General features: G+C 32.4%; 1 protein-coding gene across 1 annotated transcript; it reads left to right on the top strand.

Moving 5' to 3' along the window:
* Nucleotides 1-597: 597 nt before the first annotated feature.
* LOC139876133 (probable receptor-like protein kinase At2g23200) lies at nucleotides 598-2364 on the top strand. The gene is made up of 4 exons (XM_071863436.1): nucleotides 598-648; nucleotides 1017-2012; nucleotides 2107-2157; nucleotides 2356-2364. The coding sequence occupies exons 1-4, from the start codon at nucleotides 598-600 to the stop codon at nucleotides 2362-2364; spliced, it is 1107 nt and encodes a 368-aa protein (XP_071719537.1).
* The last annotated feature ends 17550 nt before the right edge of the window (nucleotides 2365-19914 follow it).

Below are 19914 nucleotides of genomic sequence, written 5' to 3'. Positions count from 1 at the left end.
TATGTTCGACATATTTTCAGGCTATACGATTTATTGATTTTTTCAATAAACCCCAATATAGTTTGAGGAATCGGAAATTAGTAAAATCGTCCAGTATTGTCAGTTCTTTATCATTTCCACATTCCCAAACAGCTTCCTTAGATTTCTAATTCACAAGCATCCACCACCAAACCTTTATTATCTGAAACACATATAATTTGCATCTAGGTCGTAAGTTTGTTGTGGAAATGTATGAGTTATCCTTTTTGAATCTATGGTTGTAATACTGTATCCAAAAAGGCGGTAAGATGGTGTATAGATGACACAAACGCATACTTTGTTTCGATCTATATTGAATATAAAGGATCTAATTAATAGTAATATTTATTCTTTTAGTGCTATATGTGTTTGTACTTTCTAGAACGTTATCTTGTATCTTAGTCGTGTGATGTTGAACTCTGTATTGTGACAATTGAATGTTTGACATTGTGCGTGAATGATTAATCAATAGTTAAACTGACCAGACATGCGATCGACTGATAGATTCAGTGGACCGACCCAAGACACTGTCGATCGATAGTGTAAGGTCGGTGTAAGTTTATCATTGATCGACTAAACATGACAGTTGAGCGAATGACATGTTCAGTCGACCGACTGTCGCTGCAGACAGTATATAAGGGTTTCGTGTTTCTTTGTTAGTTTACACACTCCTACGGAACCCTAGTCAATTGTTGTCAGTTGTTATCATTCCCATACCTTCAACCCACTGAATAACACCTTCTAGGCATCATTCTAATCTAGATTAAGGTCTAGGTTCGACTAATTCGGTTCATTGAACAAACCATAATTCGATTGAGTCTAGGTCTAGTGTTTTTCGCCTCTAGATCGAGTCAGGATTGATTCTAAGGTCCAGTTAATTCGTCTTCAATATGTAGGTAACTATAAAGGATCAAAAAGGTACATATATAATGATTCATTTTCTTTGATAAATAGTATAAGCTGCTAACACTTCTATCTTTTCGTTTTTAATCTTGTAGGGAAAGTTGGGCCACTTGGAGATTAAGCTTCATGACATAGAGCTTGCCACTGAAAATTTTGCAGAAAAATATTGCATCGGGTCAGGTGGATATGGTATGGTGTATAGAGCAGAACTTGAACATTTTGATAACACAAATTTAATTTCAGTAGAAGGTAAAAATAAGTGTGAATTACCTAAGAGACGCAGCATTGTAGCTATAAAATGCATCCTAAAAAGACAAGACAAACAAGGGGAACAAGGGTTCACTGCGGAAATTGAGACACTTTCGAGTTGTCGTCATCGCAATATAGTCTCTCTTCTTGACTTTTGTGATGAGGGTCATCACATGATCATTGTTTATGAGCTTGCTTCTAACGGAAGCCTTGATGACTACTTGGGAACCACCGATAAGATGACTAATTTTACTTGGGTTCAACGTATAAAAATATGCCTTGATATTGCAGATGGGCTAAATTACATTCACAGCAATCTTGGCGACAAACAAATTATACACCGTGATATGAAAAGCGCTAATATTTTACTAAATGAGAAGTGGGAGGTGATGATTGCTGACTTTGGGCTCTCCAAAGGCTACCAAGCAAATCAACTAGCAAGCACTATCAATACAAATATCATTGCAGGCACCCAAGTGTATTTGGATCCAGAATATGAGGAGTTTGGCCGATTGAAGAGAGCTTCAGATGTATACTCTTTCGGAGTAATATTATTCGAAATTTTGTTTGGGAGGTTGGCCTATGATCCAATCTACATAAAGGAAAATGCCAACGGGCTTACTCCGGTAGCACGACGATGTTTTGAACATAAAATTATATATGAAATGATAGACCCGAAGCTAAAGGAAGAAAATGAAGAAAGCATTTTTAGTAAAGGACTCGATCAAGTTTCATTAGACACGTTCACAAAAATTACATATCAATGCGTGGTAGAAACTCAAACTAAGCGCCCAACAATGGAAATTGTCATCAAAGAACTCAAGAAAGCATTATACGCTCAGGTTAGTCAATATCTTTCTTATCTTATGTAATAAGAGATAAGAAATTAATTTTCTCTTTAATGCACTCATACATCAATTATATTATATTGCATAGACCGATGAATTCCAATATCACATCTATAATTCAGCACAACTATTTGGATCTGTAAGACCCAACCAGATAAATGATTTAAAGCAATCACTAACTTGTGAACGATAAACGAATAATATAAATCATGTGAACGATAGATAAATGCATAAAACGACATAAGAATTTAACGTGGTTATATGTCAACTCTAAAATACGGATCCACGAAAGAAAAACAGATATTTTCTTTACTAATTTACATGCGCACATGTACAGGTTGCATAGGGTCTTTTTATAGTTCCATTACACAACGAACTAGAAGCAATCGCAAATTCCTAATCGTGATACAAATCTGGTCGCCCATATCTAACTTAGGGGCTGCGAGAAAGGAAGCCACGGTTGTGAGCCACTTGCTTCAAGCCAGCTCAACATCTCCTTGATTCTTACGAGAGCGAATTATGTTTGCAGGTCACAAAATTTTCCAACCCTTTGTTTCTTGTTTAACTCCTTCGCACACAACAATCTCCCGCTCGAAAGAGATATAAACAAACTCAACCTTCACCAACATGTCAACTATGTTTATACAAACCCGCAATAACCCCAGATTAGCCGATTAATAACTCATTTTGATACCATAAGATGAGACACATGAATCACGCCGTACTTCACTCGTTAACCTATGAGGAAGGAAGTCTTTTGGCACCAAAAACCCTGTTGAGTGATAAACCCCAATAGACGTCTTTATACACCATTCATCAAGGTACCCTAGTTAAAAAGCAAACACCGCCTTGAAATCTATCACCTTTTTCAACTTTCCGCTTTCTCGCTGGTACATTGACCTCATAGCTAAGAATTCACAAACCCCATTTTGTTAATCAAGCATGCTTCCCATTTAGAAGTAAGAAATAAACCACGACTACTCTAGAAGAAACTTGGTTCGTACCACCGGTCAGTCACAAATTACTTTGCCATTGGAGAGTAAAATAAGTAATTGAAGCCCTACTGTTACCCGGAATCATCACACTAATTTCGAGAACATTGGAGAACAACGTCGCATAACCATCTCCACAATTCCACTAGTCGACTAACTTATACTAGTTCAATAACTTTCGTCGGTTACCAATAAAAGGACCCGTTCATATCAATTATAAACGATTCACATTAGTTGATTACATCGTGAGGTACTTGACCTCTATATGAAACATTTTACAAACATTACATTCGTTTTTAAAAGACAAACTTTCATTTCATCGAAAGTTGACAGGCATGCATACCATTTTATAATATATCTAAACTATAAATAACTTGATAATATTCTTGATGAACTCAATGACTCGAATGCAACGTCTTTTGAAATATGTCATGAATGACTCCAAATAATATCTCTAAGATGAACAAATGCACAGCAGAAGATTTTTTTCATAGCTGAGAATAAACATGCTTTCAAGTGTCAACCAAAAGGTTGGTGAGTTCATTAGTTTATCATAACAAATCATTTTCATCATTTTAATAGACCACAAGATTTTCATTTCCATTTCTCATAAATATACGTCCCATGCATAGAGACAAAAATAATCATTCATATGGATTGAACACCTGGTAACCGACATTAACAAGATGCATATAACAATATCCCCTATCATTCTGGGAAATCTTTCAGACATGATAAAAAAACATCGAAGTACTAAAGCATCCGCAACCATGGATGGGGTTCGTTAGGCCCAATAGATCTATCTTTAGGATTCGCGTCAATTAGTAGATCGGTTTACTAATTCTTAGGTTACCAAGCAAAAAGGGGCATATTCGGCTTCGATCATTCAACCATATAATGTAGTTTCGATTACTTGTGTCTATTTCGTAAAACATTTATAAAAATTTGCGCATGTATTCTCAGCCCAAAAATATAAAGGGTAAAAAGGCAAATGAAACTCACCTATTGTATTTCGTAGTAAAAATACATATAACGTCATTGAACAAATGTAAGGTTGGCCTCAGATTCACGAACCTATATCATTCGTATATATATATTAAACCATGTACTTGTAATTGAACAAATATATATATATATATATATATATATATATATATATATATATATATATATATATATATATATATATATATATATATATATATATATATATATATATATATATATATATATATATATATTAGTTATATCATATTTATATTATTAATATGTATATGTTTTATATATTCATTTTGTATATAAAAATATAAATTTTGTTATGTCATATATATTAAGTATATATATATATATATATATATATATATATATATATATATATATATATCATTTGTTTGTTAAAAATAGTAATTATAACAATACTAAAATTATATTAAATATGGTAAAAATAATAATAATATTAATAATACTTAATTTTATTAATAAAGGTAATAATGTTAAAAATTCTATTAATGATAATAATAATGATATTAATGATAATAATATTAATTTTACTGTTAATGATTGTTATGATAATGATTTTAGTAATTACATAATAATATTACTCATGATAATATAAATAATAATACTTATGTTAATATTATCCATTCTATTATTTATAAAAGATACTAATACTAATATTTACGAAAATAATAATATTTTGTATTATTTCATAATGATAATAATAATAATAATAAACCTTTTCATCATAATGATAATAATATTAAAGTTTTAAAATTAATAATAATATCATAAGTAATACTCATAGTAATAATAATAGATATAATACTTATATTTATGATAATAATAATAAATACGATTATGATACTTATAATAATAATAATTATATTACTAATAATAACAATAACAATAATAATCACAATAATAACAATAATAAACATAATAATAACTAATAATAATAATAATAATAGAAATAAAAATAAGAGTGTATACCCCTTTAAAAGCTTTTTCTAAAAAAAAATTCCCTGGACCGGGTTCGAACCCGAGACCTCTCGCTAGCCTGACAACCCATCAAACCATCCCTCCATTCGTTCTTTTCAAGTTTAATACCCAATGAATTAAATATAACCCGTATATACATCTGTTTATATTAACTTCTTCATCATCATGAAATCGAATCAGAATTCGTTAATCATCATCATCTTACTAATCTCACGAACATCATCATCATGATATCATATCATAATCGTGTCATCCATCATCATCATTCACACTCGATATCATCATCAACTCGGCATCTTTTTCTTCATGATCATTATCGCTTAGTAATCATCGTTACCATTCTTATTATCATCGATCTTTATCATCGCCTATCATATTCACGATCATCTTCATCAACTGTAATCATCATCATTTCGTATTTATATTTCTCTCATCAAATAATAGCAGCTACGGCACATAGGCCGGTTTTGGCCCAACAATATGTACAGGAATACGGCCCTAAACAGAAAACTTGGCAGCCCAGGTTAACTCAGTCCATTTACAGCCCAACCAAATTTAAATGGCCCAAGTCATTTACCTTAGATTTTTTTTAACAGGAAGTCAGAATTAGTCGCTGTCTCAATCTTCTTTACAGCTCATTTCATCATCATCAATATCATTATCTTCTTCATAACATCATCATCATCGTTTCATCATCTTCTTACTTCCTTCGTTCACAGTTTCGTAAAAACAGAAAAATGATGATTTAAGTGGGTTTCTTTGATTATTAAATGGTGGTTTTTCATGGTGGTGGTGGTGGTAGTAAACAGAAAAAACAGAAAATGATATTAATCAATGGTGGTAATGGTGATGATGGCTTACGGTGGTGTTTGACACAAAAAAACAGAAGTATTCAGCAACATAGTTAAATGAGTTCAATGGTTGATTCGATTGTTTGTAACGGAGAATATGAACGTGATTATGGTGGTGGCGATCGTGAAAGTGGTGGTGGTTTTAGAGTGGTGCAAATTGATAGTTCATGGTGGTTTTGTGGTTTTGATCAAAATGGAAACCAGGAAATCAACAACGTTCATGAAGTTTTAACATGGGTTTAGTTTTTGCAACAGTGGACGGGTTAGTCCATGATGATTGTGTTTGGGAAAGATGCTACATATACAAAAAGAGTGAAAGTCTTATACGGGGTAACTTACTAAAAGACGCGTGTTTGATCTACGGAATCAAATATATTTGAAGTTGTCGATGATCCTCGGAGTAACATGTAAACAAAGGCTGCTTATGATGGTTCGTGGTATACGGGGTGGGGTTCACGTTAGAAACAGGTGACCGATAGTAGCAACAAATAATTCATGGTGACGGTTTGATGAGGGGTTGATGATGTTGTTTTTAGTTCGTATAGAAAGATAGAATCATAGGAGACGAGTTGCGGTGGTAGTTCACAAGAAATATACAATGGTGGTATGATGAGTTTCAAGTGATAGATGATTAAGGTGGGAGGTTGTTCTCGCATTGCATATAAGTGTATCCATATATGTAAGCTTAAATGTAAGTGTAAAGGATATATGTATAATTTATAATATCATAGTACCTCATTCGATTGATGCAGAAAGAAAAGGGCAAAAAGCAAACAGTGTATCTCAATCAATATATCAATCATAATTGAATTGAGATGAACGTAAAATAGAATTGGAGACATGAATTATTCTGGCAGACAAAGAAGGACGCGTAAAGAAAATAATAAGATTTGATTGTGATGCCTAATAGAAATTGATTCATTAACAAAACTTTGAATTTGATTTGGTAAAAATTTGGACAACTGTAAAGGTTGTGACATGTATCTTCAATGTGATTCACTTAATTCAAACGTGGGGTTAGATCAAAACAGTGAGTGTGATTGAGTTGTTTTAAATCTCTGCATTTTGTATGTAGTATAACTATATTACATTTGATATTATATAATAATAGATATAATACTATCTATGGAATATTAACTGTACAAATAGTAACTTAAGAAATTTAGCAGCTGATGTTATGCGAGGCGTATATGAAATAGCGTATATTTTACTAGGAAAAACTATTAAATACGATACAATTTTACATAAGATATTTATTTATTTATAGAATGGATATACTTAAACCTTGCTACAACACTTATAGGCAGTGTACCTAATCGTACAGTAGTGTAGTTTTTAGTAAGTCCGGTTCGTTCCACAGGGAAATCTTTTAAACAAAGCTTAACGCTATATTAGTTTTAATTTATAAAAATACAAATATATATATATATAAGTAATATTATTATTATAAAGGGGGATTTTTACCGTTTAATGACCGGTTTGTCAATTTTAAAACTTTAGTCGCAGTTAAAACTTAATGTAAAATATTAAAAATAAATACAACTTAATTTAAAGCGTAAAGTAAATAACGATAATGAAATTACGAATAATAAAAGTGCGATAAAATAAACTTGCGATAATTAAAGAGTACGATAATTAAAAGTGCAATTAAATACAATGACAATAAATAAAAGTGCGATAATTAAAAGTGCAATTAAATATGAAAATAAAGGAATTATGCTTATTTAAACTTCCGTAATCATGATGTTTGACGTGTTGATTTTAGTTTATTCCCATGGGTTAATTGTCCTTTGTCCTGGATTATGTCCGTCTGGTTTTTGTCCATAACAGTCCATCAGTCATAAATATAAAGTGCGAGTATCCTCGTCAAATTATCCTTATACCCGAAGTCAAATATTCCAACTAATTGGGGACTTAAACTGTAACGAGGTTTTAATACTTTGTTTAATAATTACACCAGGATATCGACTGCGTGTAACCCAATGTTTTAATACTTTGTTAACAATTACGCCAAGTGTCCTTGTACATAATTTCACCCCTGTTTTAATAATTCCATAGACTATTAATCCATTCCCGTGTCCGGTTAAATGAACGATTATTCGTACATATAAATACCCCGCCCATCGTGTCCGATCGAGTGTATATGGTTATTTATAGGTATGTCCAATTGTAAATCTTTATATTAAAATTAACAAACTATCATTTAGTTAAACAAATATAAAGCCCATTAATAGCCCATAGTCTAATTTCCACAAGTGTCGTTCTTTTGTCCAAACCCCAATTATGGTACAAAGCCCAATTACCCAATTTTAATATTTTTAGTCCAACATCATGATTACTTCATTTTAAATAAGCATAATAATAACTTAGCTACGAGACATTAATGTAAAAAGGTTGAACATAACTTACAATGATTAAAAATAGCGTAGCGTTACACGGACAGAATTTCAACTTACACCCTTACAATATTCGCTAACATACCCTTATTATTGGAAATTAAAATTAAAATTATAATTATAATATAAATATATATATATATATATATATATATATATATATATATATATATATATATATATATATATATATATATATATATATATATATATATATACACGTTGATGAATGAAGAAGGAAAAAGATGTGTTAAATGGTGCACCAAAGCTCGATTTTTATAGGCATGTGGGCTGGAAAAGAGGCTCATGCGATCGCATGAGTTTTGCCCTTCAAGGCCATGCGATCGCATGGCCAGCTGGGGAGGCTCACATGTGGTTGTTTTCTTCTGCCGACGGTTTTATAATATAATATAATATATATATTAATTTTAAGAATTAATTATATATTATATTATATTCATGTGCATAGTTGACTTGTAATTTTTAGTCTGTTGCGTTGAGCGTTGAGAGTTGACTCTGGTCCCGGTTCCGGATTTTCGAACGTCCTTGCGTATTATTTAATATCTTGTATTTTGTGTTTCGAATCTTGTACTCTTGTAATTTTGAGACGTTTCTCATCAATAATTGGAACCTCTTTGATTGAACTTTGTACTTTTGAGCTTTTTGGTCATTTGCGTCTTCAATTCGTCGAATCTGTCTTTTGTCTTCACCTTTTATTATACAAACGAATATCACTTGTAAATAGAACAATTGCAACTAAAAGCTTGTCTTTCTTGAGGGATAATACTATGAAATATATGTTCGTTTTTAGCATTATCAAATATTCCCATACTTGAGCGTTGCTTGTCCTCAAGCAATATAGTCTTGAAATATACTAGAATCACTTCTTTATTCTTCACACTTTGTACATCAGTGATTTCTATACGGCGGTATAAACAATGGTAGTAACGATGTGGTTTATAGTCCCACATGACTATAAAAATTTAGATCCTTAAAGAAATAGGATCTTTATGAAAACATTTGATCTTTTGAAAATTAAATCTAGCTTTTACCCTAGATAAGTTTTCCAGAATAACCCTTCACCGATGTTTGCAAAATATTTTTGTGGGTTTGGTGGGTTTCAGATTTGAAAATTTTAGCTCAAAACTTGTGGTTTTGTGTCACCCACTTGCTAACCTTGTATTGGGAAAGCAACACGTCCAGTATACTTGCTCTGTATATTACCTTTCGATAAACTACTGTCCGGTTGTAAAGGAAAGCGTTGAACAAGCAACTGTTAAGGCAATGTCCCCTGACATGCTTTTAATTATGGTCTATAACGTGTCGGACGCAATTACTATCCTTTATAGGAGCAATATTAAAGCTCACCCTTATGGTTTTTCGGTCTGGCACAAGGTCATATCTTTGACCATGCTATGCAACCACCGTTCTTACGGTTGACACCCGATTTGGTTCAGGTGACCTAATGAATTCCAGGTGAATTCCTAGGATTTTACGTTCAAAGGTAATGAACGCATTGAAAATGGGTTTTCATAAAACAAATCGGTTTGTAATTTTGATCAAAATATTTTCTCGTTCAAGCTCGAGTTTAGATATCATTGATTTCCATGAGTTTGTAATTCTCAATCTTTAAGTTCAATCTCTAGGATTGAGTAATATCAGTCTTAAAAGCTGATTTTTGATCTTTTAAGGAGATTATCCTTTCTGGGGATCTGATTCATTAGTCTTATCCAGCTAATTTGCACGGCGTCCTCCCCATTTTACAAGACAGATCCTCTCATGGTTAGGATAAGTCTGACCACTTGGCGACCCTATTTTATGCTGAGGTCCGTGGATTTCCTGCTGATTTTAGAGATGACTTTTCTAGATTTTTCGTCAACCTACAGCTGGTCTGGACGACAACTTCATGACCCAAATCAAGAAGCGCGTTTCTTTTTCGGAAGACTTTAATTCCTTTTAATGATGGAATTGATTCATCGTGTAGATCCATCTTTCTTTCAAATATATTACAGTAATTCGGGTAAAACTGTTTAGTTTAGTCCAAAGCAAAAGTATCTTCAATTATTTGTTACAGAAATATGTGACATATGTTTAAGATAACTTGGTGAATTTTCCCACACTTGGCTTTTATTTTCCTTTTTATTGTCCTCTATTCCATTTTAAATGAATTCTAACATTTTGGTTTGTTTCTCAATTTATGTCGTTTTCGAGGTAACAATAATTTCGGTGTTAACACCTAGTTTTATCGTTCATAAATATGTATAAACATGATTTTGAGTTCATTTAATTGAAAACTTTGAAAAATTTTACTAGAATTGGGTAGTTAGTATATAAGACTAGGGCTGTTCTTTATTATCAGAGAGCACTAGATTCTAATACAACTACTGCTTTACTAGTATTTTTAATGGTAACCAAGTGTTTAAATCAAAAATTTTTAAAATTCCGAAAGAATTTAACCCCTTCCCACACTTAAGATTTTGCAATGCCCTCATTTGCAAGAAATCAGTAACAATTTAAATTATTGAGGGTGATTAGCGTAGAAAAATGATTAAATTTTACCAAAATTTTCAAATATATTGGCGTTTGTTTGCTGAATGATAAATGGTGCACATCATTTGTTCATTCCGTCTTGTTGTTTCATCACATTTGTTTTTCGTTTTATCGTCAAAAGTACTAGTTTTTGCTGAACTTAATGCCTGTCTTTGAAAATGCGCTGTTTTACCCTGTTTTGTACAATCGACAAAATACATACATACAAATATAAACATGCATGGCAATTTGAAATGGGACTTAATATCCCACTTTCAAATCCTAAATGTGAAATATCAGTACATAATAAATAATAAAAATGATAAAAAATTACACAAATATATCCAATAACATAAGTTTAAACATGAAAAAGTAAAAAGATAAAAACATAAAAAATCATAAAAATAACCAATGGAACTAAATCAGTCTGGATAGGAGTTCCAGTTCATCTCGTCAGGTGGGTTCCATTGTTGGTTATAGGTGTTCTGATAGGCTTCGTTATAGTCATATCGGTGAAAGGGTGGTCGGATGTCGGGGCTGTGTGGCGGAAAATGAGCAGGTCGAGTAGGCACGTAATTATTTGGTACCTGATATGATAGCTGGCTCATGATTTGGTGCTGATGAACTAACCAGCTATCATGTTGGCGTCGCCTATAATCCTCGTATACTCGCTCGGAGTTCCACTGCTCGTACATACTATGTCTGGCGGCGCTCGTCATTGCTTCCTCATCTATACGAACGTGGACGTCAAGAATAGCATCTCGAATGAAATCCCTAATGTCTTCCGCTTCCTCCATTTCCTCGTCTGAGCCTCTCTCTACCTGAGGATGATTACCTTCATAGGGAAGTGCCTGGTTGCGTCTACTCTTCAATACCTTAGCACCCACATAAACCCGCAATCCTATGGTCTCATCCTGTTCTCTACAAAGCTGTAATGGACCCCCTTGGTTCCTATCAACACCTAAATACTCTCCAATGAGAGTAACAAAAATACCTCCTCCTATTATACTCCCGTCCTGCATTCCTTCTACCATTTTAGATAAATAAAAACTAACACAGTAAGGGATATTAACAAAGCTTCTCGGGTCTCGAATACACTTTAGGTAGAATAAATCATGTAAGGTCATTTTCTCCTTATTATGACCTCTCTGTGTAATTGAGTTAGCCAAAAATCTATGAATCACACGAAGCTCGACTTTGTTAATATGTAAGTAGGAGTGTTTTCCTCCCAGTGTAAAAACATTATAGTTTGACATACGCCTCCAAACGGCGTTCGCGTCAAAGTTCCTATCTACCCTTTCACCACGATAAATCAAACTCATACAATCGGGTAGTAGCAATTCACTAGGAGTGTAAATCTGTAATGCTCTGGCCATGTCCATCATGGATATTCTGTACATCCTACCGCCAAGGATAAATCTAAGAAAACTTCTATCATCTAACCTATCTACATCTACATTTAACGCTATAGTACTCATCAGCTCAACACACCATTCCTTATATACAGGTCTACGAATGGTGAAAAGACGTTCCCAATCTGTAAAAGAAGAACTGCCATACCTTTGAATCATTTGCTGTCTAACATGGTCAGCTAGATGGACCGTTTCCAAAGGATTCCAATCAATTACCCTCGGCACCTCTACCTCTTTTGTTACTAATTTGAATTTATTACTTTGATATGATGGGTAATCTCTCCATCGTCTATCGAATCTCAAATTAGGATGCAATGTGTGTACCGGAATTGTTGGGTATTCTACAGGTGGATGCGGGGGAAATACTATGAATTCATTAGGTAACTGTAGCGGATCATAATAAGGTACGTGCTGATCAGGCTGTTATTGTGGTTCCTGTTGTGGTTGTTGTTCAGGTTCATATTGCATTTCTGGTTCTGGTTCTAGAGCTGGAGCAGGCTGTCTAGATAATGATGATCCTGAACCTCCAGTATCGGCTTTCTGCAAAACACTGATGTTAAAGCTAAGGGGTATAAAATACTATTAAATTTTACAAGGAAATACTATTAAATACGATACAATTTTACACAAGATATTTATTTATTTATAGAATGGATATACTTAAACCTTGCTACAACACTTATAGGCAGTGTACCTAATCGTACAGTAGTGTAGTTTTTAGTAAGTCCGGTTCGTTCCACAGGGAAAAATCTTTAAACAAAGCTTAACGCTATATTAGTTTTAATTTATAAAAATACAAATATATATATATATATATATATATATATATATATATATATATATATATATATATATATATATATATATATATATATATATATATATATAAAAGTAATATTATTATTATAAAGGGGGTTTTTACCGTTTAATGGCCGGTTTGTCGATTTTAAAACTTAGTCGCAGTTAAAACCTAATGTAAAATATTAAAAATAAATATAACTTAATTTAAAGCGTAAAGTAAATAACGCTAATGAAATTGCGATAAATAAAAGTGCGATGAAATAAAATACGATAATTAAAAATTACGATAATTAAAAGTGCAATTAAATACAATGACAATAAATAAAAGTGCGATAATTAGAAGTGTAATTAAATATAAAATAAAGGAAATTAAATATGAAATAAAATAATTATGCTTATTTTAACTTCCGTAATCATGATGTTTGACGTGTTGATTTTAGTTTTATGCCCATGGGTTAATTGTCCTTTGTCCTGGATTATTTAATATGTCCGTCTGGTTTTTGTCCATAACAGTCCATCAGTCATAAATATAAAGTGCGAGTATCCTCGTCAAATTATCCTTATACCCGAAGTCAAATATTCCAACTAATTGGGGACTTAAACTGTAACAAGATTTTAATACTTTGTTTAATAATTACACCAGGTTATCGACTGCGTGTAACCCAAGGTTTTAATACTTTGTTATCAATTATGCCAAGTGTCCTTGTACATAATTTCACCCCTGATTTAATAATTCCATAGACTATTAATCCATTCCCGTGTTGGGTTAAATGAACGATTATTCGTACTTATAAATTCCCCGCCCATCGTGTCCGATCGAGTGTATATGGTTATTTATAGGGACGTCCAATTGTAAATCTTTATATTAAAATTAACAAACTATCATTTAGTTAAACAAATATAAAGCCCATTAATAGCCCATAGTCTAATTTCCACAAGTGTCGTTCTTTTGTCCAAACCCCAATTATGGTACAAAGCCCAATTACCCAATTTTAGTAATTAGCCCAACATCATGATTACTTCGGATTAAATAAGCATAATATTAACTTAGCTACGAGACATTAATGTAAAAAGGTTGAACATAACTTACAATGATTGAAAATAGCGTAGCGTTACACGGACAGAATTTCGACTTACACCCTTACAACATTCGCTAACATACCCTTATTATTAGGATTTAAAATTAAAATATAAATTATATATATATATATATATATATATATATATATATATATATATATATATATATATATATTTACGTATAGATAGAGAGATTGATATATGGATATATAAAATGTTCAGAATTCGTTGCCTTTTATAGGCATTTTCGAATTTGGCTGCTTCGCGAGTCACGGCACTCTTGCACTTCAAGCTCCGCAAGTCGCGGAGTTTGCTTTTACAGCTCATCCCTTTTTGGATCTTCTTTGCCAACGTTTTATTATATAAATATAATATATATATAATTTATATAATTAATTATATATTTATATACATAATTAATTTGTAACTTTCCGTCCGTTGCATCGAGCGTTGAGAGTTGACTCTGGTCCCGGTTCTGGATTTTCGAACGTCCTTGCGTACAATTTAATATCTTGTACTTTGTGTTTTGAATCTTGTACTCTTGTAATTTCGAGATGTTTCTTATCAATAATTGGAACCTCTTTGATTGTATTTTGTACTTTTGAGCTTTTTGGTCATTTGCGTCTTCAATTCGTCGAATCTGTCTTTTGTCTTCACCTTTTATTATTTAAACGAATATCACTTGTAAATAGAACAATTGCAACTAAAAGCTTGTCTTTCTTGAGGGATAATGCTATGAAATATATGTTCGTTTTTATCATTATCAAATATTCCCACACTTGAGCGTTGCTTGTCCTCAAGCAATATAGTCTTGAAATACTAGAATCACTTCTTTATTCTTCACACTTTGTACATCAGTGATTTCTATACGGCGGTATAAACAATGGCAGTAACGATATGGTTTACAGTCCCACATGACTATAAAATTTAGATCCTTTAAGGAAATTGGATCTTTTATGAAAACATTTGATCTTTTTGAAAATTCAATCTAGTTTTTACCCTAGATAAGTTTTTCGGAATAACCCTTCACCGGTGTTTGCAAATTCTTTTTGTGGGTTTGGTGGGTTTCAGATTTGAAAACTTTAGCTCAAAACTTGTGGTTTTGTGTCACCCACTTGCTAACCTTGTATTAGAAAAGCAACACGTCCAGTATACTTGCTCCGTGTATTACCTTTCGGTAAACTACCGTCCGGTTGTAAAGGAAAGCGTTGAACAAGCAACTATTAAGGCAATGTCCCCTGACATACTTTTAATTATGGTCTATAACGTGTCGGACGCAATTACTATCCTTTGTAGGAGCAATAGTAAAGCTCACCCTTATAATTTTTCGGTCTGGCACAAGGTCCTGTCTTTGACTATGCTATGCAACCACCGTTCTTACGGTTGACACCCAATTTGGTTCAGGTGACCTAATGAATTCCAGTTGAATTCCTAGGATTTTACGTTCAATGGTAATGAACGCATTGAAAATGGGTTTTCAGAAAACAAATCGGTTTTAATTTTTGATCAAAATATTTTCTCGTTCAAGCTCGAGTTTAGATATCATTGAATTCCATGAGTTTGTAATTCTCAATCTTTAAAGTCAATCTCTGGGATTGAGTAATATCAGGCTTAAATGCTGATTTTTAATCTTTAAGGAGATTATCCTTTCTGGAGATCTGATTCATTAGTCTTATCCAGCTAATTTGCACGGCGTCCTCCCCATTTTACAAGACAGATCCTCTCATGGTTAGGATAAGTCTGACCACTTGGCGACCCTGTTTGATGCTGAGGTCCGTGGATTTCCTGCTGATTTTAGTGATGACTTTTCTAGATTTTTCGTCAACCTACAGCTGGTCTGGACGACAACTTCCTGACCTAAATCAAGAAGCACGTGTCTTTTTCGGAAGACTTTACTTCCTTTTAATGATGGAATTGATTCATCGTGTAGATCCATCTTTCTTACAGTAAATCGGGTAAAACTTTTTAGTTTAGTCCAAAGCAAAAGTATTTTCAGTTATTTGTTACAGAAATATGTGACATATATTTTAAATAACTTGGTAAATTTTCCCACACTTGGCTTTTATTTTCCTTTTTATTGTCCTCTATTCCATTTTAAATGAATTCTAACATTTTGGTTTGTTTCTCAATTTATGTCCTTTCCGAGGTAACAATAATTTCGGTGTTAACACCTAGTTTTATCGTTCATAAATATGTATAAACATGATTTTGAGTTCATTTAATTGAAAATTTTGAAAATTTTTACTAGAATTGGGTAGTCAGTATATAAGACTAGGGCTGTTCTTTATTATCAGAGAGCACTAGATTCTAATACAACTACTGCTTTACTAGTATTTCTAATGGTAACCAAGTATATAAAGTAAAAATTTTAAAATCTGAAAGAATTTAACCCCTTCCCACACTTAAGATCTTGCAATGCCCTCATTTGTAAGAAATCGGTAACAATTTAAATTATTGAGGGTGATTAGCGTAGAAAAATGATTAAATTTTACCAAAGTTTCCAAACATATTGTTGTTTGTGTTGAATGATAAATGGTGCACATCATTTGTTCATTCTGTCTTGTTGTTACATCACATTTATTTTTCATCTTGTCGTCATAATTAGTAGCTTTTGCTGAACTTAATGTCAGTCTTTGAAAATGCGTTGTTTTACCCTGTTGTGTACATAAGATAAACTGCAAACATATATACATATTTTTGAAGTTTGGTATATTACCCCACATTCAAAAATTATTAAAATCTAATAATAAAAGTAAGAAAATTATAAAAACTATTACAATATCAACATAAGTGTTAAATGTAGTAACATTACAAAATTAAAATAAATAAAACTAAATAAACTAGGGTTGATACTGATACTAGTAGGGGTTCCATGCATAACCGTATGTGTTATAAAATGCTTCAACTGGGTTATAAGTAGGATACGGTGGTTGGATCTCTATAGACCAGGGAGGAAATACGGGCTTTGGAGTAGGAATATAGTTTCTACCTACATGCTGGCAATGAGCTATGATGTGGTTTTGATGAACTTGCCAATCTTCAAATGCTCGATGTCTAGCATTTTCATATTCTTGTGAAGCTATAAACCTTTGCATTTCTGTCATTTCATTTCCCCCTCCCACATTACCTGGCTGTTGATTTCTTTCAACATGTGGATGTCTTCCATTATATTGTACTGCGGCGTTATTTCGCCTCTTCAAAACCTTAGCACCATGATATACATTTAAACCAATTGTATCGTGGGGTTCTGGTTCTTCGATTAATAATCCCCCCGACTTATATCCACATCGAGATACTCAGCAATTAATGTAATAAATATACCACCTCCTATTATACTTTGCGGTCTCATCCCCCTAACCATAGCCGATAAATAATAACCCACACAATAAGGTATACTTACAGCGCTTTGTGGGTCTCGAATACACATGTGGTAAAATAAATCTTGCTCATTTACCTTTTCCTTATTTTTACCTCGCTGTGTAATCGAGTTCGCTAGAAACCTATGGATTACTCTTAATTCAGCTCTATCAATATCAAGATAAGAGTAATTTCCCCCTTTAAATCGGTGATGGCTAGTCATTTGACTCCATACACCATGCGTATCAAAATTTTCATCAATCTTCCTACCATTTAATATCAACCCTTGACAATCGGCAGATGCTAGCTCCTCAGGCGTATATATAAGTAAGGCCTGAGCCATGTCTAGTAGAGACATGTGGCGCATCGAACCTCCTAACAAAAATCTAATAAAAGTTCGATCGGTTAAAGTAGCTATCCGATCATTTATTTCTATACTACACAATAATTCTTCACACCATACTTTATATACAGGTCTACGCATGTTGAATAATCGTACCCAATCGTTAAAAGTAGAATTACCATACCTCTGTGTAAGTAATTCTCTAATTTGTTCGCCCAATCCTACAGCTTCTAACGGTTCCTATTCTATTACCCTAGGTACTTCAACAGCTTTAGAATGAAGAGTGTGCAAGCCCCTTTGGTATTTTGGATAATCTATCCAACGTCTGTCTAATCTCAAGTTCGGGTGCAAATCTTCCACGTGCATATCTGAAAATGTCATAACTGGATGAGGTATATCTTGTTTGTAATAGTTATCAACATCCTGTTGTTCCGCATTCTCAGGAGGAGCAATGCGAGCTTGGGATGAAGATTCACCCCTTTCAGTCTGCAAAACAACATCAAACACAATTTTTGTGCATCCAAATATGCATTAGTGTCAGCAAAATCATCAATCAAAATAATTACAATGACATGTTCAATTTATATCAAACTTATGCTCATTTTCATATTTTTATCAAATCTACACTTTTTCAAATAAGCATATACGAAAATGTTTACCAAGTTCATAAGCATTCAACTCAAATAACATGTCAAAATAATTATTACTAGCAATTAAACAAGTTTCAAATGGCATTATCTCTCAAAAATCAAGTTCATGAATTTTAGACTTGAAAAAGTCCACTTTAATTCTCAAAAATCATGTTTAGGCTCAAAGTTTGGATCAATTAACTACCTAAACATGTTACACTACTTAATTTAGCAATAATTTATGACAAAAATCGGCCATAACCTGTTTATATCAAAAAGCCCCAAATTGCTCAAGAACACAAACCCTAGATTACTCAAAATTTGAAGTTTAAGGCTTCTAATCATGTTAAATAGCATCAATCTAGGTTATACAAGCATAATACATAAGCAATTTAAGCATAATTACACTAAAAAGCATCAGAATCGAATTGGGTATAAATTTGTTCAAGAACACTAATTTTTCGGATTAAATGGTGTTTAGGTGTAGAAATTTATTGTTCTTCTTGAGTAATTCCTTGATAGCATCCTTCTCAACATGATTTTGTGGAAGATTTGATGAAAAATGGTGAAAAAATTCGATTTTGTGTGTGTTTTCCGTGTTTGTTTTCGCAGTTTTGTGGGTGTGGAGTGAGTAAACTGATCTGTTTCATGCGTTTTATTTTTTTCTGTATTTTGAATTCTCCGCGAGTCGCGGTATATAACACCTTCAAACTCCGCGAGTCGCGGTGTCTTTTTTTTTCTTTTTTTTTATAAAAACCTTAACTTATAAAACAATTAATTAATTAATTTTAAAATTTTGTTTCCCTTATTATTTAGGACGAGGTCGTTTCGGAACGATGTCCTAGTTCGTCCCTCGACAAAATTTTAAAATTTGTCAATTTAAAGCGCGGTTTTAAAAGTAAAGATTTTTGGGTTTTTTAAATATTTTTGGCATACTTTAATTCAATAAGATTAAAAATAATGATAATAAAAGTTCTCGTCCCTCCCTCGGGTAAAGAAATTTCGGTTCAAAGACCTAGTCTTCAACTCACGACGAATTTTAAAAATCATATTTTTAACTTAGCGAAATAAAGTAAATTTTTGTTTTTAAATTCACACCAAACTTAAATTTAAAATGCATAAAATTAAAAATTAATATTTTTAAAACTTAAAAATTCACACCAAACTTATATTATATTTTTGTTTTTATACATACAAACTTATATTAATAATATTAATTTTTCAAATATTTACAATTTTAAAGAAGTTTACAATATTAATTTAATAGTTATATATTAATTTTAAAAACATGGTAAAAATAAAATTAAAAATCTTTTTGGTCTTTTATCCCACTTTAATCAATCAAATATTATCAAAAATATACGCCCCTCTTTTCGGTAAAGTAATTTCGGTTCCATAACCTAATTTAACTCATGACAAATTTTTGAAATATTTTGGGTTGATTGATTAAAGATATTTATACCTTAAGAATAAACGTTAAATTTCGTAGTGATGTAATAAATTTTTGT

Source organism: Rutidosis leptorrhynchoides, chromosome 11 (assembly GCF_046630445.1).
Source record: "Rutidosis leptorrhynchoides isolate AG116_Rl617_1_P2 chromosome 11, CSIRO_AGI_Rlap_v1, whole genome shotgun sequence".
Lineage (NCBI taxonomy): Eukaryota > Viridiplantae > Streptophyta > Magnoliopsida > Asterales > Asteraceae > Rutidosis > Rutidosis leptorrhynchoides.
Note: the sequence above shows the minus strand (reverse complement) of the source record. Positions and strands in the feature narration are given on the sequence as shown.